We start from the raw sequence: 21,224 nt of genomic DNA, 5'->3' as shown, positions 1-21,224 counted from the left end.
CATGTGTGCCACAATTCTTGGCATCACTTGATATTCTTATGAACAAAACGTAACTGAAACAAGTTTGCATTTATATTTAACTTTCCACCTGAGTGTTCAGGAGCTCAAATTGTCATCCAGAGAGGCATCGTAAGTTCTCTGAGTCATTCATCAACATGGTGATATCAGAGAACACACAAATAAAATCACACAAAAGTGTGCTGACATTCATAAATCAACTACTGGCTATGAAAATAGCCACACACCCAGACATGCCATATTCACTTTAGGGCAATAATTAAGAAGCTTAAAACCAACAGTGCTTTAGTGAACCTGCCTGGAAGATGATGCAAGTGTATTTTGCTCCATGCACACTGTGAAGAATGTTAGATACGCATCATCCAGCAAAACATATGTCCAAATTCACCTAAACTGGTTCAGTGACCACAGAATTAAGCTTTTCAAGGCCATCCCAGGGCCAGAATAAAGGCTATCCCAGTTCCCCTACCTAACCCCCTTTGAAAACCTGTCGGATGCGCTAAAGAGGAAAGTCCAAAAGAGAGGACATTTGTATGATTCTGTATGGGTGGTCTCAGATTCCTTGCTCTGTATTTTGATCAAGCATTATAGGAGAAAACGTCTTGTTATATTGGCAAAGGGAGGTTGCACAAAGTATGGTGAACCTCAGTTGCAAAAAAAGTTGTGAGAGTATGTGAAATGCAAATAAAAACAGAAAACAGTGATTTGTGGCAGAGAAGTCTGTCTTCTCTGGGCTCAACTGAAATAGACTTATGCACACTGGAAACGTGTATTGTGGTATGACAAGCCAATATATACACACATTTTGGAACAACATCTGCCATCTAGATGACATCTTTTTCAGGGACATCCATGCTTACTTCAACATGACAATGCTAAGCCACATTCTGCATGTTTTCACAGCAGCATGGCTGCATAATGACAGAGTGCAGGTGCTAGACTGGCCTGCCTGAAGTATCCCATTGTTGCCTTATAATGTGTGACAATGAAGGCCCCATACAGATTTGCAGCTGAACACTTGAACGTTTGAAGGAAGAATGCCAAGAAAATCCTCTTTCAGAATTGGTTTCATTGGTGTCTTCAGTCCCCAAATGATTATTAGTGCTGTTAAAAAGAAAGATGACATACCACAGTGGTAAACACGCTCCTGTCTCAACTTTTTTGGAATGTGCTGCAGGCATCAATTACAGATTGAACAGAATCTACTAATGGCAGCTTTCTGTTTTTATTAGTATTTCATATACTGTCCCAATGTTTTTGGATTTGAGGTTTGAAAATGCAGGGGTGCAAATTATTCAATCATAACAACAAATAAGCAAATTATTATGACACTTTTTATACAGAATATTTGATAAGGGTTTTTGTTTTCTTAGATGAAATTTACTTCAATCAATTTCCATTGTTTTTCATATACTTGATGTGTCCATGCTTACACTCATTTTCAAACAGATGGAACTGCATCCCTAGCAGACCCATGGCCTTACAGAACGTGTATGTGGCTGCACTTTTCTTCTTGGGACACAGCTTCAGTATCTAAAAACAAAAAGAACACATTCTCACTCAACACCTCCATGTTTACCTTTCAATGTGTATGTATATGTGGGCGCATTTCTCACCACTATAAGGTCATTGAAGAGGAACACTTCTCTCTGATGTGCTGCTTGTTTCTGGGGTTTATTTACGTCAGTAACTTCATAGAGACGACTGCAGCACACCAGCCTCCGGTGAGGCACAGATAGGATCTGAGAGAAAGAGAGATAAAGAGAGAAAGAAGGAAAGAGTGGCAATAGTTCACTTTAGAACTCATCCATGTCTAAACTGATTGTGGCTCAGAAACTTTAAACTGTAGCCTGCATCATCAGCAGAATACATGGTTATAAAGATAGTGTGGGGATTACTCCAGAATGGATTTGGAGATGCAGTGATGCCATGAAAGTATAAATATTTCATGCTGAAGGAAGTACGCTCTTTTGCATTTGTGTCACCTGAAAACTAAAATTAAGCCTGATGAATAAAACATATTCTCAATCATCAATCTGTCTGTCTCTCTTTTTCTCTCTCGCTCACACAAACTTCCATGAACACGGTATCTTTCTCTCACACACACAGCCGCTGAGAAAGCAGAGGCATGAATAGTTTATGAGCAGGAGTTGTAATCTCAGTTGACATGTACTGTACCTATTCATTGTTTGTGCTGCGCAAAGCTACTTAATGTGTTTACTCCAGTCTTCTCCAGTCCCACAGCAGACAGCAAAATCAGCAAAAATGCATCTTTCCACAGCAAGAGAATCCACAGATGTGTTAAATCAGGGGTTATCTGAGACTGAAAACTACCTGCTGTTATAGTTCCCAGTGATATTAATATTTAACATTTTTTACATTGAAGAATTTTTTACATGAAAGAAGACAACTGCTCTGAAAAAAACATATGATCATTTTTAAACCTTCTTAACTGCAGAACTGCAGGCTTTTTATTTAATTACTTAAAACTTATCTTAAAACTTATTATCCTGTAACTACTATAAAGTACACAGTAACTACTATATACCTAATACATAAGTTAAATAGTTTAAGAGTGCATGCTAAGTAATCACTGGCCTGAAATAAATATCATTGTGTCTTACTGGATTAACCCCTTAAATTGAAGGCTTATTATTTGGATACTAGTTTAATAGGTTTAGGACCTATCATTCAGTAACTGCTATGAATTATTCAGTAATTACTATGTATTACACAGTCATTACTATGTAAATAATTTGTAAGTGAAATAGTTTTGAGAGTGCATGCTAATTAATCAATTAATGAACTGAATATCATTCATTTTTTTCTTAAACTGAAGGCTTATTATCTGGACATGGATTTTAAGACTTATTATTCAATAACTACTATGAATTATGTTGTAACTAATATCATACTGGATTAAACCTTTAAACTAAAGGCTTATTATTTGGTTACTAATTTTAAGACTTATTATTCAGCAACTACTATAAATTATTTAGTAACTACAATGAATTATACAGTAACTAATATCCTACTGGATTAACCCTTTTAACTGAAAACTTATTGTTTACTAATTTTTAAGACTTATTATTCAGTATCTACTATGAATTATACTGTAACTACCATTTAACTAATAAATAGGATATCTAGTTGAGAGAGTCTCTAAGTAACCATTGGTCTAATGTTAATATCATTCAGTCTAACTGGATTAACCCCTTTAACTGCAAGATTACAATTCATTCACTAACTGAAGACTTGTTACTCAGTAACTACTATGAATTCTTCAGTAACTACTATCAAACTAACATGTGATGTATATTGTTATAAGAATGAGGAATGGAAATGTGAGCTCACATCCAGACCCTTGCAGTTTAAAGGGATTAGTACTGATATAATCTTTTAAGGAGTTTTTTCATGATATTACTATGCAGCTCTGCTAATTACCTTCTCAAACTTGTGCTGTCTAATGTAATCAGTCACAAATTACCCTCTACAGGCAAGTGTTTCAATTTCCATAAATTTTGTTTCTGATTGGATGGCAGTTGACTCACTGTCTTCATTCCCTGAATGCTCTGCTCCACCCTGGTGACGTAAGTCACATGATCCTCATTGGAGCGCAGCTCCCTCTGCTGGATGCGTTCATAGATTCCAGCCACCATCTCCCGCGGAATATCCGCACCATCGTCCACTCCTGAGGGAAACCGGGGCATTTATGAGCAATTAGTGTGTAATTGAACTGTATACCTTAGGTCACTAGTAGCAACCTGTGACCTCATTTCCCCTGTCTACCCTAAAATATCAAAGTACAATAAAATAAAATTTGTGATTCTGTCAATGACAATAAAATGTTTTGCAGAATCACTGCGCTGTGTAGATCAATTTGTGTTACACGTAAGTTGCAAATAAAAAAATAGCACATCCATCACTAATGACCCAATTAGTATGTGCAGCTATCAAAAGGCCCATGTATTTAAGGTTAAGGAAGTTCACAATTCTGATAATCAGGCTCTAACAAGGCCACACAGTGATTAGCATGCATTCCTGAAAGATCTACATTTTAGGAACTAAAGCTCTACAGCACAAGCCTGCCAGTTCAGTATCTCTATTTAGTTTAGAGCTGAGTCTGAACTCTGTCAGATGAAACTGTGTTCTTCTTTTACACCTTCTGACAAAAAGTTGATTAACATGATAAACACTGTTCTAGAATGCTGTCTTTCATCCACACTTTTCTAAAATGTTCTCCCCCAGTGTTCTCTACCATTCATACTGTTCTAGAATGTCGTCTTTCAATCACACTTCATAATTTTCTCTTTTGTTCTCTTTGCTGTCCCCCTTTCTTACTATATGATTGACAAGATGAAATAGTTGCAGCAGTAAAACAGATATCTGTTAAACTCTTAATGTTCAAGCGTCATATAATGTTTATAATCACTGAGAGATTAGGATTTTGTACTGTTAATTGTAATGGATGTGCACATTTTATATATTTGAAAGAAGTTTATTTGACAAAAATACTAAACTTTCATGCATCGATGGAACCTGTTTTACTTTCAAGCCACAAATGTAAATTTTCAGTGTTAATATCTGAAAGTCAAGGGCATTTTGTGAAGCAGGAGCTGGAGGATTACAGACTGCAGGTGCATCTAAAAGGATTGTCAAATAGCTGTTTATATTCTGCTCAGCGCCAGTTTGTTTATGTGGAGAAGGCGCTACTATGTGTATCCTTAAACTCTAAAAAAGTGTTTCTGCTGTTTTTTCTAATGAACGCATTATAGCCATCACAGAACAAATGTAAATGTGGGTCCCATTATGAATTATTACTGAACTGCAGACCCAGACTGATTTGGTGCATCTACTGACAAACGAAGTTTCATTAGATAAAAGGAATTTATTCAAAATCAGAATCAGAAATGCATATACACATACACATACACACATATATACACACACACACACACACACACACACAGACTGTCTTTGATTTACTCCTTAGAGACATACAAGATGTTCTGTCAGCTTATGAGTTTCACAGAAAAGATGGAAAAAGAGTTTTTTTGTAAATTCATTGTATTGCAACTGTCTTATAAAAACCTCATAACTACCTTTTTTATCCCTCTTAAAAAATAAACCCTGCTCTCTATTTTAGAGATAGTAGAGTTTATTATGATAGTGACACTACATCTAGGTTTTATTTATTTATTACTGTTATTTTCAGTTTTTACCCAATTTTCTCCCCAGTTTGGTTTAGATTCCTCCAAGTCACACAAACCAGCCACTCAACATCACTGACCAGTTCAGTGTGCTAACTGTCGATTCTGTTCCATCAGCCACCAACAGACTAACCTCACGCTGAGCAATGTGGGACAGGGTGAAGACCACCCTCTCCCCATTTGCATTCTGCTGGAATGCTCTCTCTCATTCACACTTTTCTAGAATGTTCTCCCTCAATGTTCTAAAATGTTTGATTCCATTCACATTGCTCTAAAATGCTGTCCTGCATTCACATTGTTCTAGAATGTTCCCCCCTTAATGTTCTCCTCATTCAAACTCGTTCTAAACTGTTCTTTGCCTCCACTCAAACCGCTCTAGAATGTTCTCACTCATTAACACCGTTCTGGAATGTTCTCACCATTCATTCTGTTCTAGAATGCTCTCTTTCATTCACGTTTTTCTAGAATTTTCTAACCCAATTTTCTCCACTAACAAATTGTTCTAGGATGGTGTCTCATACTGTTCTAGAATGATGTCACCTACTCATACTGCTTTAGAATGTTCTCCTCCATTCACGCCATTCCAAAATGTTCTCCTCTATTCAAACTGTTCTAGAACAGTGTCAATAGATGACAACATAAACAGTTGTCAGTTGGGGCAGCATATTGTTCTAGAATGTTCTCCTTCATTAACGCTGTTCTAGAATGTTCTCCTTCAATGTTCTTTCCCATTGACACTGTTCTAGAATGTTCTCCATCCATTGGCATTTGTGCATTTGGCTTGTCAGTTCTTCTGGAAAAATATAACGCTGATTGCCAACATCAGAATGCTGGTGTTTGTTGGAGAATGGTGGGTCAGTGTGCATTTAAGATGCCATGGAACGCTAACTGCCAATTCTATTGCATCAGCAACAGATGCTTTGTCTAGCATCATGCTCAGTGATGAGGGGGGAGAGAGTGTGCAACCTTACACATATCACATCTATAATAACACTGAATCACACTGAAATACATATAGACCTTACCTCGGAGGTTGCGGATGAAGTCCTCCAGGAGCATCTTGCGCTCGGGTTTGATGTTGGGGCTGTACATGTCAGTGTTGAGCAGGACGATGGCGAAGGCCAGGATGAAGATGGTGTCGGGGTTATGGAACTGCTGGACAACATCTGGATTACACATACAGTAGCGCTGACTGAGCGAGACAGAGAGAGAGAGAGAGAGAGAGAGAGAGAGACAGAGAGAGAGGGGGAGGGAGAGGCAGATAGACAAACAATGAGAGAGGAAAAGAAAAAGTTGAAATGAAAGATGAAAGGTAAGAGATGGAAGAGATGGAGACAGAGAGAATGAGAGAACAGAGAAAATAAACGAGGGAGAGGGAAAGTAATAGTGCACTTAGTCTGCCTCTTGCCTGAGGGTTTGTATTTCATGAATTTTTTCCATTAAGAGTCTGTGGTTCAGAATAGCCCAAGGAGACCATTAACTCTCAAACGTATGCATACACACACGCACACACACACACACACACACACACACACACACACACACACACACACACGCATACGTTTTGGAGGTCAAAAAGTAAACAGCTCAAAAATTCTGCTCTCAAGCAAAAAGTATGTTCGTCTGTGATAGACACATTTTTTCCAACTAAGTCTCACAGAAGCAACCACTATATCTTGGTCTATAGGGATGAATAATGAACTATATGGAGTCCAGCGCTAATTAAAGAATATAATATACATGGTCAAGCTTTGTCATGTCTGATTAAACAGCAGCAGTCAAGACAAAAACAAACTTCTTCAGCTCATGGCAGTTTTGTCAGGAGGCATAATATAGAACCTTTATATAACCTACATAAAGACATCAGATAGAACAGTAGAAGACAGCTATTTAAAAGAGAGTGTGTAATCATGTGGATATACTGTAAGTACACATGTGTCTCACCTGAATGCTTCAATGAGTCTCTCCACCTTCTGAGCCTCTCCCTGCACAGCGCACGTGAGCCTGAAACTTCCGCAGAGCTTCATCCAGCTCCAGCATGGAGAAATCCATCTCATCCACCACACAGCTGAGAGAAAGAAATATTATGAGTGCTTTATTATTCCTGCATGATTCGCTTTGTGTACCAACGCAGTTTACAGCGAAATTAGCCTCTTGCCCCAAAGGCATTCTCTAAGGCAAGCACGGTGATTCCAGTCCTTGAGGTTTGGTGAGTTCCTTGCTCTAGCACACCTACTAGAGAAAGCATATTGCTATCACTGAGTATCAGTATTGGAGTAACATTGGCACAAAATGTTGGTCTGGATATTGGAAAAAAAATAATGAATAGAATGTTGGTTATGTGTCAAGACTACAAGTGGATGATTTGTAATGACTCACTGTATTGATTAAAATTTCATTAAGTGTATTTTGCTATTAATATTATTGTTGGTAACACTGGAGAAAAAGGATTGTCAAGCCTTGCACATTATTGTTTTGTAATCACGCTGCCTATCTTCGTAGACTTTCTTTGTGGATCTGAAGCTTGGTTTTACGTCATCTCTGTTCAGTCTTCCCATATTCTCTCTTTTGGAGTTGAACTGCAGTAAAATTTCTCCAAGACACTTTCTGTTGGCATGACATGTTTTCTTCTTTAACTGGTGCAATCTCACCCATAACACTGACAATTTTTGAGTTGAAGCTGTCCAGCAAAGCAACAGAATCAGATTGTTTGCACGGTGCAGAGCACATTTTGCTCATGAAAAGTGTAACTGTGCTGTCATTTATAAACCTTTTCTTAAAGCAAACATGTCTGGTCTTGATGTCTAGTGAGGTTTAAAGAAAACACAGTAATAATCTGACAAAGCAGCATCCTTAACAGTTTCTGATATGCTGACACCCTTTGAGATAACCACATCCTGAGTGTGACCATGACAGTCCAAAAGAGTGCAATTTGGCAAGTTCTTTGGCATAACTGTCACTGGGATTGTCAATATGTATGGCACTTCTTCCTGTGGGATAGTAGAGTGTTTGAGTAGTTAGAACATGATAGTCTACTTTTAGATGCTCATTGGGAGTGAAGTCCTTCACTTATAGCTCATTTTCAACTCATTTTAACTAATTTTAAACACTAAAGTTTTATACATATAAACATTTTAATAAAAATGTTATTAATATTTTTGTAAGTTAACAGTGGCTCATTATTCTGGAATGTTCTGATACTTTTAATAAGAGCCATACTTAACAACTGAAGTAAATTTTAAATATTTTATTGTGCCAAATAGCAAAAATGGAGATGAGGGATTGCTGAAACATGCCCAACTTAGCCAGGCAGCTAAAGTGACTAGCGTTATTGTGTTTTGCACTGTATGTATGTTGCATTATCTGTATGTCAATTTCATATCATTTAAATTGGTTGATACAGTATTAGTGATATTGGTGCAAGATTACTATCAACTGATACTGAAGTTTTAACATCAGTATCGGTATTGGAAAAGAAAAAGCGGATTGTGTGCCAGCTCTAAGACCTACAAACTGAAGAGCTGCATCAGGTATGTTAGAGCAGGGAAATCACCAAACTGTGCAGGACTCTTTCTCTCTAGGACGAGAGTGACCCCATCAATGCTCTTAGGCATTGATTTGCAGTACAGCTGTCAGTTCTATAACTAGGGTTCAGGTTTGAATCTCAGCTGTGCCACCTAGTGTATGTGGACTGGGTTTGGAGGTCCCTAAAAATACACAGGTCACATCATCTTTCTGCTTCAAAAGACCAGGCCATCGGTCAGAGCACTGTGGGGTGGCAGAGCTAATCTACTAATAATTAGCAGAGGTTCATAAAGTCCACTGCAAACTGACCCAAACATCCCACCCAAACATGCTGGTGTGTTAAACACTGTTCTAACATGTTATTCTCCATTTATATTACTCTAAGATTTTCTCTCCATCTGTACTGTTCTAGAATGTTCCCCTACAGCGTTTTCCCTCATTCACGTTTCTTGGATTAGGGTTAGGGTTAGAATGTTAGAATGTTAGAACGTTAGAATGTTATCATCCATTCACATTTTTCTAGATTGCCTTCCCCTAGTAAAACTGTTCTAGAATGTTCTCCTCTATTCACATTGTTCTAGAACATTCTCCTTCATTCCCACTGGTTTAGAAAGTTCTACCTCATTGACTCTGGTTCATTGGCCTTGTCAGTTCCTCTCCTGGAACAGTATAAGGCTGACTACCAATATCAGAATGCTGCCATTTGTTGGAGAATGTTGGGGCGCTGTGTCAAGAAAGTGAGGAAAGAAAATGTAGATTTGAGAAAGAAATTATTTCTTCAAGAAAGCTGAAAAATAAACATATGACTCACTCTAGGACGTCTCTGTTGAATTGCCTCTTACTGTTGCCCAGAAACTCTCCAATCATCTGTCGGCTTAAGCCCTTCCTCTGCAGCAGGAAGTGAGCCACGCCTATGGGTGTGTCCGGAATGAAACCGCGGGAGATGAGGAACTGGATGCCTTTGTCTGGGTTTCTGCACAGGAGGAAAAGTGGGTCACATCACTGTGAGCACTGTTGCATAGCAGGTCATGCTTGAACTGAAAACCACAGACCTTTGGCTGTCTGAAAGGTTTCTGTGCGTGTGTGTGTGTGTGTGTGTGTGTGTGTGTGTGTGTGTGTGTGTGTGTGAAACAAGATTTAGGCTGCAAACATGCTTCATGAATATTCCGGAATATTCTGTCAACATTACTTAGCATTTCTGTTCCACCAGTGAGGCAAGAAAGCCTCATGTGCAGCTTTCATCATTAACCTTACATGAGAATGCAGCACAGGGGCAACACACCACCTAAAGACATATACCACACATGTATACAGAAATAGACATCATATTTAAGTGAGGTCACATGTACACAGAGATAACAATATGATTCCTCACACTTCAAGTTTCCAGTGTTTTAAGACAAACTCGGACACACATAAAAACAAATCCTTGTAATTCTCTATCCCATCAACACATGCTCAGCAAAAGCTAATGAATATATTTATATGCCTCTACTCAATTCGTCTGTTATTTATAGTTCTACAAAAACTATGCAAGCATGATGATGTCGACTCCCAACACAGCACCCATTAGCAAAGGCTTTATATAACACACACACACACTAGCAGTGAGCTTATGTAAGTTGCGTCAGGTTTAAAAGGACACGGCGGAAGGATCAGCTGGCCTACAGAGTGCCGTAGTCTCTAATGTCCCCAAACATCTGGACACTGCTGAGAAACATCTGCCTCTCTCAGCACCCTGCCACAACTCTACAGTGTCCCTAAGCACAGTTCCACACACATGCCCACGTCTCTCCTGACTGCACCCGCGCCACAACATTCATCACAGCCCCCTGTTGCGTACAACTCCATAACCACAGTGCAACATGGTTCCTTTACTCTCCAAACCCAACTGACCCCTCACACAAATTTAGTACAGTACAGACTCCTGCTTTAGAGCCCCATCACTGACTCAGTGCAGCTATCTAACTTTGCCCACTGACCTGTAATACTGACCTCACTTAAAAGAATTTTCACATTCCAACTCTTTACAGCATATTTAAAGGGCCTATGTACTATTTTTCTTTTTATTTCATTTTATTTTTCCCCCTGAAGTCCATTTAAAACACAGTTTCATGTGACCATTTTTCAGCATCTCTTTACCCCCGAGACCAAGGGAAGTCTGGGCCGAAATCCTAAGGGATGTTGTAAAAAATAAACTATTGATGCTCCTTTGGGATGTCTGGATCCTTTCGAAGACTTGCTTACCAGCAGTAAGACCAGTACAAAGCTACATGGCTACATGACAGTGACATAACCATCCCATAAATATGTCATGAAAAATTATATTCAGTAACATAATAGTGTTATCATTACCAGTAATTGTCATGACCAATGCCATAATGCACATGTGTCAGGCTTCAGTCTTCATGGGCCAAAACACTGCAGACCTCAGCACACTGCCTCATTAAACACATCTGATTCAGCTCATCAGCTAACAAAGCTTTCTTGAACTAAATCCAGAGCGTTAGATGAGGGTAAATGCTAATCTCCACAGCACTTTGACCTGGGAAGTCCCCAGTTTGACATGCCTGCCATAATGTTTGATGTGATAACATCTTATGTCACATGCTAATTTTTCATAGCGTACTCTAGTAAGCCGTCATGACATCAAATACAGCATCATGGCAATTAACGGTAATAGTAACATGTCACTGTAAGATCAAAAAGTCCGAACAAAATCTGTCATAATCACTTATGTGGCATAGATGTTTGTGGCATAGTTTCTCAGTGCTATGCAGTTCAAGTAAAGTGTTACCAAATAATTAGTGGCATCAATAATTTAACGGGTTAAAAACTTTGATATCATTTGTGGCTGTGACATCACTACCATGACAAAGCTGTTTTTACAGTTTAGTTTCCACATATGGACTGTACGGAATAAATAGTACACTTTGAAACATACAAAGTTTACACTGTATGTCAAACTCATTTATTAAAAACATGGAAGAGGTGGTTTTCCATGATATGGGCCCTGAAATAATCTGACGGTATGATATGTGTACAATATGTGCATTCTATCTGCCTTTGGTCAGTGGCTTTAAAATGCAGTCACCTTGCCATGTGCATTGTTACTTCCATTACAGTGGACACTCGAACATCTCACCTCTTACTTTTAACCATGGAGTTCAACATGAACCCCATCCCCCCAACAACACACAGCCTGAGTGAAAACATGTGACTACGACTAGAGGGCTCACCTGGTTACCATGGCAACCAAAGAGCTGCTCACGTCAACCATGTCAAAGGGAGTTTGATCAGAGCTTTCATATGAGTGCTAAAACACAATGATTGGTCTTTGTGTGAGGGGGTCTGTGTGTCTAGAGCATGAGAGAAAGAAGACGTACTCAGGCACACACACACACACATACAGACACATACACGTGCACACCCTCAGGGAAATATTACCCTTATCCACTTGCCTTTGCGCATGTGTGTGTATGTGTGTGTATCTCTGTTAGTGCTCCATGAGTGAGCAGAGCGTAAAGGCACTCAGCTCTTTAGTCTTGGTGAAGGAAGATAAACCTGAGCGGAGGAAGCAGCTTCACAGATGAGTGGGAGGATGGAACGGGTGAGATATTTTTATCGGCCGTGAGCGTGGCACACAAACAAACGCTGTGAAACGGCACAAGGAGCCGTAAAAACAATTCAGTCATTCAGTGGTGCTGCCTTGGCGTACGACTTGCCTTTTTCACCCACTACTCACATGTTAAAGAGGTTGAGTCCGATGCGGTACAGGCGCTTGCGTGCAATGTCTGTGGAGAGGGTCCCACAGTGCATGTCCTGGCAGTGTGTGCGTGGCAGTGAGAGGATCATGGTCTCGCATGCTGAGGTTGACGTGCTGCTGCTGCTGATTGGCTCTGAGCTGTTTTCTGCCCCCTCGGACACACTCTGATTGGCCTGTGGTTTCTCCTGGCCGGCCTGAGCAGGTTCCACTTCATCTCCCGCTGGCCGCTGGTCCAGCCCTATCTCCTCGCTAGGGGGTGGGGCAGGGAACTCAGGCTCGGCCATAACGGAGGATTCTGATTGGCTGACATTCTGCCCTCCTGCTGGAGGCTCCGAGCCGGTTTCCTTGGAGATGCCGTTGCCTAGGGAAACGGACTCTAGCACGGAGGAGGACAGGCGGAAGTTGTGGTTGTCAATTTGGACGGTCACATCTCTGAAGGCCATCATGAGCTTGCTGGCACTGCGAGGAATGCCTTCTGCACAGGCGTTCTGCGTGGTCTCCTGAAGGGTAGTGCGGTCCATCAGCAGCCCCTCTGAAGCAGGACCTGGGGGCGGAGCCCCTGAAGCCCCCTCCGCTTCCCCATCACGCACAGAACTCCAACTGCTCAAGGCCTCATCTATGGATCGTGCTAAAGACTGCACCTAGAACAGAACAACACAGAATAAAATAGAATCCACCTTATTTTTCACATCACTGCTGTGTTTGGAGATTATGGCCAAAATATCTGGTTGAATGGAAGAGTGGATCATTACTGTTTTAGCTCCATCAAGGAACAGGTGCTTACTTGTTATTTTATGACATATTTTATGACGCTACATGACTCTGAGCCATTTCTATGACAATATTCAGTTTGTGACTGTCACAACAGCTGAGTGAAGCTGAAAGCAATGTTATATGTATTGACCTCTCAAGAAAGCGCAGTGCTTCAGAGGAAAATGTGGCTCCATAATCACTGCTTGAAAAAGCAGTGTTATATTGTTATTGTTGAAATCTGTGCACATTAAACACTGCTACGTAATGTCATTGCTTCATGTTTGACGCCTGTGCCAAACTCTCAGTTTAAACAAAATGATAAAGCTGAAATGAAATGACTTTATTAGGGTATGTAATTTGTGTAGTAGGGGTGCAGGAAAAAATCGATTCTTAGATGCATCGCGATGCGGACGTGAACAATTCTGAATCAATTCACAAATGTCAAAAATCGATTTTCTAAATATTTCATTTATAACGTAATGTTGACGGAACACAAAAGACGGAACTGGAAGTGCGGAAGTGCAGCTCCCGGACAGTCTGTGGCGGCACATAACAAAAACACCACTGGATGAGCGAGAAATCCGACCGGCTCCCTCTGCATTAAAAGCCAGGTTAGATCAGGAGTCACAACACAAATGATAAGAAGAGCCATTTTGCCTTTTAACAAAGTCAAACCACCTTGGGAGCCGCAACATTTAATGTCCAGTATGTGTCAGTATGTGATAATGTCCTAACATAGGCTAAACAATATAAACGAGAGCGCAGATTTACTTCGCTCTGCTTTAAGCTTTAGCTATAGCCGCTTTCCTCCCATCTCCGGCAGAAAACTTTTCTTCAAAACTAGAAGAGTTTCTTGTAAAATGTCTCAGCGTCCGGCTGTTTTGCGAGGCTGAAGTCGCTTCTTATTCGCCAGCTTCTCGTTCTAATTTTCCCTAATTTAAGGTGGAACGGGAAAATACGAAAGTGAAGCGAGTTCATTTTCGCAACTTTTTAGAGAAAGACAGTCTTTCGTTGCAGATTTAACCAACCGCGCTGCTTATAAATGTGAATAAGTCCTCCAAATGTTTGGAGCCGAGATTTAGCGTCCAGTCTTGAAAATACATAACTAAAACCTAAAAAATAAAAGAAAAAACTGAACCACAGTTTTGAAATTGTGCATGGTTGCAGAAAGTAAATAGAAGTTTTTGCTTGAACTTTTTTAATGGAAATCCATTATGTGCTCTATAACGTAATATAAATATCTTCTCTTAATCTTGAATTTGACATTATAATTGCATTTAGAATTCAACAGAACAGAATAGATAAGATCATATGAGCGCTGAAGCTGTACCTGTTCGTTGAAGGTGTCCTCCAGGTGTGTGAGTGTGTTTGAAGTGCCTGTGGGCAGTGAGGTGGAGTGTGTGAGTGGGATGCCCATAAGAGAGCACCCCTCCATCAGTGCACGTTCAGCAGAGAAGCCGTCCCTCTGCACCCGCACCCTGCGCACAGACATGCGGCGCGGAATTCCACTTTCCAGCACAGAATTCCGTATCTTTTGGAAGTTCTTACTGAGCTGATACTGTCGGAATGCTGTCTGGATCTTACAAGCAGCACGGCGAGAGATAAGCGGACCACCATACTTCTGCTCCAATTCCTCTATCTGCAGAGAGAGAGAGAGAGAGAGAGAGAGAGAGAGAGAATGAGAGAGAGAGAGAGAGAGAGAGGGAGAGAGAGATAGAGAAGAACAGATTCAGAGATAAAAGGAAAGATGGTAGAAAGTGGTAGGAATGGTTTAGTGAAACATAATAATATATTCACAGTGCTACAGCAAAAGGTTATTTACTCTTCATTTCCATCTGTTACCATGGAAACATACGTTATTACCAACCTCTCTTAATGGTTACATTCAATTTTCATATGCATGCATACATACACACAAAAACACACACATACACTTATGCACAAACACACAGTTGTTGATGGTTGTTGATGAGGACCTGTTTTTGTTTGAGGTCAGGAGAGAGCTCGTAGTCCGGAGTGTGGGAGCACGGAGGAGGGCTTAGCTGAGCAGCTTTCTTCTCATCTTTCTCTGTCTCTCCTTCTATTGCATGGACTGAACTGCAGAAGGGATAAAAATATGTTTATGCAGAATAATACAGGAGGCAGAGAAGACAGTGAACTGATCAGATGACAACAGGGTCAAAGCCTGAAGGGCGAATGCACTCCTGTAACTACTGAATCAAATTTCTTTATTTTCTGTTTAGTCTTTTTCTGTAACATTGTGAAAATGCTCTTTGTAAAGAGAACATGCTGTGCAATAGAGTTCACAAATGCAATAAAATATAAAGCATAACTTGAATGGAATCATCAATTACTTGTTAATAATTTTGTTCTTACATTTTCCTGCAGGCTACATTTTTTCTCCTCTTGTTATTTTCCACACTATCCTGTCCTGTGGGAGGATGTATATTCTCTCATGTTTTGCCAGAGGTCCAGAAAACCTCAGCCAGGATCCGCAGCAAAATAGCTTCACTATAAGAGACTAAATCCCAGGTAAAGCCAAACCTAATGTTTGATTACCAATTACCAATTAATGATACCTTTCATACATTTCTCCTGAAACCTGACGTGGTTTATGTAAAATTAGCTCTAGTTGGCTGTCTTGGTTGCAGAGGTGACTATGTTGTTAAAAATGCTGACAGCATATTTTAAATAAGGAGAAACTGCATCTAGGAAGAAGCCTAGTGGTTGAAAGTTGACACCTAAAAAAGATAATTGCCCAACTAAGCAACAGCATAAAAAATAGCTCACAATGAGCTGACGCAGTCGCAACCAAATCTGTGCATCATTGACTTTATCTAGATTTAGAAACCATTTGTAAGCAAAGCCACCCTTAAAAAAACACACGGCCCATATCAATGAACAGAAAACGCACAAGTGTAGTGCAGAGGAGGAAAGTAATAAGCTCTGATGAGCTGTCTATTAATCCTCTTTCTATATCAGGATATGTTTTGAGAAAGCCAAATAAAGCCTTCAACCCACACTGCCTTCTCCCAACTGTTCAGCATGCTAGTGAATTGGGCCTTATGAAGCATGGTTAGCTTATAACAGCACTCCAAGAACAGAACCAAGCCAGAACTTGACTACACCACATCTCAAACACTGCATCTGTGCTATACTTCACTGTTGCTGCTTGGTCAATGTTTTGTTTTGGTGTTTTACTCAATTTTCTTACCAATTAATTTAGTCATGGCCAATTCATACCAGCTAGCTGGGTCTCCCCTTATCACACAGCACAACCAAGCTGGGAGAATAAAGGCTATCACGTGCTTCCTACAAGACTCATGATGCCAGCCACCACATCTCTTGCTGCTAATGCAATGTCACTGGACAGCTCAACACACTTGGAGGAGAACACTTGCACACTGCATTTGTTTTACAGCAAACCAAAATGCTTATCTCGCAGCTGTTGGCTGCTTTGTGGGCATGTTACTAACATTTAAGCAAGTTTAGCTGTCCAAGCAGAGGTCTAGGCTAGTTATGTGCTCTGATGAAACACAAGTGACAAAAGGTCTAATATTCTTTTTAAAAAAGTGAACTACTGTAAAAATCAACATCAACACTGATTTCAGCATGTATGAAGTCAGTGTTTATGTGGATGTGACCCATGACGTAACGCACCGTGGCACTTTTTTTACAAGCTGACTGGCTGCCAGCTGGCAAAACTTGCATCTCATTTGCTTCTTCATTTGAGAACAGCTCAACTTTTTATCACTCTGTCCACCTGCTTTGCGCCTATCGCCCACACACAATCTGTCCCCACAGAAATGAATGAGAAGCAAAAGAAAAATCACCTTGCTTCACTGTAATGTAAATGCTGCATAACTGCCACTTCTGTTGCACCAGCTAACAGACGGCCATGTTGGCTAGAGCCATGCTGGCGGATCGGGGAAGACAGGACAATGCGCTCTCTTGAACTCCTGGTCATGGTTGGCTACAGGATCACTGGGAACTGAACTTATAATCTCCCAACAATAAGGCCAACACTTACGTGGCTGTACCTCTAAGGAGCCCCCTGCTTGTTTAAACGTTAATTTACCCCTAATTTACCCATTCCAGGCTTATCATATCCTACTACAATGCAAACTGGGTTATTCTTAAGTTATAGAAATTTTACAGCATTGTGATTAGAGGCGGTGGTACTATTTTTTCTTACCCAATTCTGTTACGAATACTGACACCTTGATCACCTGTTTTTTTTTTCTCTAAAACCTACTAAACTATACACTAATTTTTTAATTGAAGCACTTCACATAAGATGTCCATTTAAAAGTAGGGTACTATGCTCAAACACCTCAGTGTCACTGCTGGACTTAGAATAGTCCACCAACCAAAAATATCCAGCCAACAGTGTCCTGTGGGCAGCATCCTGTGACCACTGATGAAGGACTAGAGGATGACCAACACAAACTGCACAGCAGCAGATGAGCTATCGTCTCTGACTTTATATCTACAAGGTAGACTGACAAGGTAGGAGTGTCTAATAGTGTGGACAGTGAGTGGACACAATGTTTAAAAATTCCAGCAGCACTGCTGTGTCTGATCCACTCAGACCAGCGCAACACACAGTAACACACCACCACCACGTCAGTGTTACTACAGTGCTGAGAATGATCCACCACCCAAATAATATCTGCTCTGCGAGGGTCCATAGGGGGTCCTGACCACTGAAGAACAGGGTAAAAGGAGGCTAACAAAGTGTGCAGAGAAACAGATGGACTACAGTCTGTAATAGTAGAACTACAAAGTGCACCTATATAGTAAGTGGAGCTGATAAAATGGACAATGAGCGTAGAAACAAGGAGGTGGTCATAATGTTACGCCTGATCGGTGTACGTTCTCTTGCAGACTTGCAGATATAACATGAGCCCTTCCCTCAGATTGTGTTCAGATGAATATGCAGTGGAGTACTTCACAGTGAAGTGAGAGCCTGTTAGTAAACTCTACAAATGTATGGACTGTAATCACTCCTCGAGCTGCAATAAACTCTGCTGGCTGTGCTGAGCTTGCCTGCTCCAGCTGTTAAAGTGCTGCTTAAAACCAGGCCCTCCTCCTCAAGGTACACACAGAGGCACTATTAGCCATAAAGGCGTGGAATAACCTGCCGCCACCGAGCCTAGAAACCCCTACTAAAGTTAATTAGAGTTAATCTAGTCTGTTCCAGAACAACCCACCACCACAGATTCTCAGCGGCAGTGCCACACTTCACATCTGAGAAGTGACTGACCTACATTTACAGTCTTTTAATCTAAACTGAATCAGAACCCTATGCGTCCTCAGAGCTAATTAACACTGCTTAATTACTGCATGCCATACTGTGCAACTCTGCTGTTGGTTCAACAAGATCGCCGCAAAAATACTTCCCCAACTGGAGCTTTCTGTGAAATTTCAAAGTGCAAAAGGGAATAAGTGCAATAATAATAATAATAATAATAATAAGAGATTCATCCATACTGATCATGTTATCAGGTATTGGGCAGACACCGTGCTTATTTACTTGTACTTATAAAAATGCACTAATACCAACATCCAATACCACCTAATACCATGTGACAGAAGCCTAGTGTTTGTTGCCATGCTAATAAACAAATGAAGCTGGCAGTGAATGAGCATCTGCTCACACAGAGAAGTGCTGCTGACGCCATGACTGTCAGACACAAAGGTCACTTTAAACATCCCACCTTGGCATATTCTAAACAGGCATAGTAAAATAGGCTGTACAGAGACTGTACTGTCCTACCCATCTACATCATCACCACCTTTTAGTTTCAATGCACAGTGTGTTACAGGTTAGCAAGGCTGCTGTAGCACAGTTTCTCAGCGTGTTTACTCAGTACTCTCAGCATGTTATTTTGAAAGAAGCTATATTAGAAATTATCTGTAGACAGAGCTGTCTGTAGAGGCTGTATCATGTTGCATGTCAATCAGGTTGAGTATTTTTGTACAGTGTGAGCATATAAATCATAGGCTTTGTCCGTAAACGGTGTCTGTTTAATCATACAATGTGAGCCACCAAAGAGCAAGATTTCAAAAATCCTACAGTGTACGCCTGCCTTTAGAGGACATTCAACTACAGCTCAACCAGCCAATTAAAAGACTCCAACAAGACGTAGAACTCAACAGGAGAGCTCCTTGGATATGCTGTCACTGTGCTACAGAGACTGTCACTAAAAGAGACAGATGAGGTTCAAAACTATGAAATGTACTTTACTTACAGCTGTACAAAAGCGCTTTTCTGATGTGCAACAAAACACACTCTTCTCCACCGCAGTGCTACTTGATCCAAGGTAATAAATGTAACATAGTTAGGTAATGCACTTCAGCTTAATTTTAAAGATTTAACTGTTAAAGGTACACTGCACTTATTTACACTAACAACTACTTCTTAAATTCTCTTAATTCTCACTATGGTATAGGAATCAGCATTGGCATGTACTTATACTTGGTCTGAAAAAATGGTTTTGATGCATGTCTAATAATGCTACAACTACTACTACTAATAATAATAATAACTAGAAGGGTAAAGTTTGTGAACAAATTTAGTTTGAGTTGGCTTGACCAAATCAGCCAAAAGCACTAGAAGAGCTGTTTTCTGAAACTATGCATTAAGATCATCGGCTTTAAAAGCTTTAAAAGTTACTGTGTACTGGCATATAGGCCATCTGAAATAATTAGGTCTGTCATGATCATAACATATTAGATGATGATGCCAAATTGCAATTAACGATGTACTTGTGTTTTTTGTACAAGTCCAAGGTGGCCAAATTAGCTGAATATATATATATATATATATATATATATATATATATATATATATATATATGTTTTCTTTTTGGACAATGACATTAGCAACTTTATATGTAATGCAGGGATATTCAGCTCCCATCCTGGAGGGCCAGTGTCCAGCACAATTTGCTTATTCTTCTGCTCAAACATACCTAATTAATCTGGCAATTAAGAGATAAGTTGAATCAGTTGTGGTTCACCAAACAGTGCTGGACACTAGCCCTGCAGGACCACAGTTGAGTACCCCTGCAATACGGCATCAAACCAATTTATGAATGTTGTGAATTGTCACACCCCCAATATTACCATAAGCAACACAATAATAATAATAATAATAATACTAATAATAATAACAATACTAATAATAATAAAACCTACTTAACAATAATTACTTCTATTTGAGTCATTATCAGCCGATGCCTCATGGCAGCAAAAATATGCCTGTGTCTTTTCTGGGTAACAGTAGCGTTTTATTGCCAAAGGCAGTGTGACTGCATAACGAGCATCTAAAGTGTCTGTTCGTGTTCTATAAAGACAGGAGCAAGCTGAGCTAGAGCACTGTTCACTGACAAAATCCCCCAAACTAGAAACAGAACATCACAATTCTTTTCACGCACACACACTCTTCCTTCCCCACACACACATACTTACATAATTCCCTACATTACAAAGCCATTGTGTGAGTGTCATGAGAGCGAAGGCCTCAGTGCTAAGTTGAGAATGCATGTTTAAATCATAAGAGATTATCTCTGCACACTTTTCTCAACAAAACAACCTCCTAAACACACCACTTTTCATCCAGTCTCACGCTCTCTGTGAAAGAAAGTGCAAGGAGACTTTTTTATAACACAGAAACACACACACACTGTGCTGACTGGGCACTCAGTCAGCGAAATAGTCAGTAAGCGGGTCACTCTAATACCTTAAACTCTGTCAGACGAGGTGGAGAATGGAACACAGCACAAACTGCCCTTCACACACCGCCTCCTCCCTGGCAGCAGACTGATACTGCAGCATACCATATAAAACTAATAGGCCATAGCTATAAATTATAAGCTATATGTTATTGCCATCCATAAGGTCCACGAAGGACACTGTCCTAAATGCATTTATTAAAAAAAAAAAAC

At 40.1% G+C, this 21,224-nt stretch overlaps 1 protein-coding gene across 1 annotated transcript in view; it reads right to left on the bottom strand.

Annotated features, from left to right (window-relative positions):
- The window catches only part of iqsec3b (IQ motif and Sec7 domain ArfGEF 3b), a 37,500-nt gene that overhangs the window by 4,752 nt on the left and 11,524 nt on the right, over positions 1 to 21,224 (bottom strand). Inside the window, 10 exon segments of the mRNA XM_036585583.1 lie at positions 1,452 to 1,551; positions 1,635 to 1,760; positions 3,570 to 3,709; positions 6,254 to 6,420; positions 7,173 to 7,219; positions 7,221 to 7,296; positions 9,565 to 9,726; positions 12,499 to 13,160; positions 14,603 to 14,911; positions 15,249 to 15,369. Coding sequence (XP_036441476.1) covers positions 1,452 to 1,551; positions 1,635 to 1,760; positions 3,570 to 3,709; positions 6,254 to 6,420; positions 7,173 to 7,219; positions 7,221 to 7,296; positions 9,565 to 9,726; positions 12,499 to 13,160; positions 14,603 to 14,911; positions 15,249 to 15,369 — 1,910 coding nt within the window.

The sequence above is a fragment of the Colossoma macropomum genome, unplaced genomic scaffold (assembly GCF_904425465.1).
Source record: "Colossoma macropomum unplaced genomic scaffold, Colossoma_macropomum, whole genome shotgun sequence".
In the NCBI taxonomy this organism is placed as follows: domain Eukaryota; kingdom Metazoa; phylum Chordata; class Actinopteri; order Characiformes; family Serrasalmidae; genus Colossoma; species Colossoma macropomum.
This window is presented reverse-complemented; position numbering and strand designations above follow the sequence as displayed.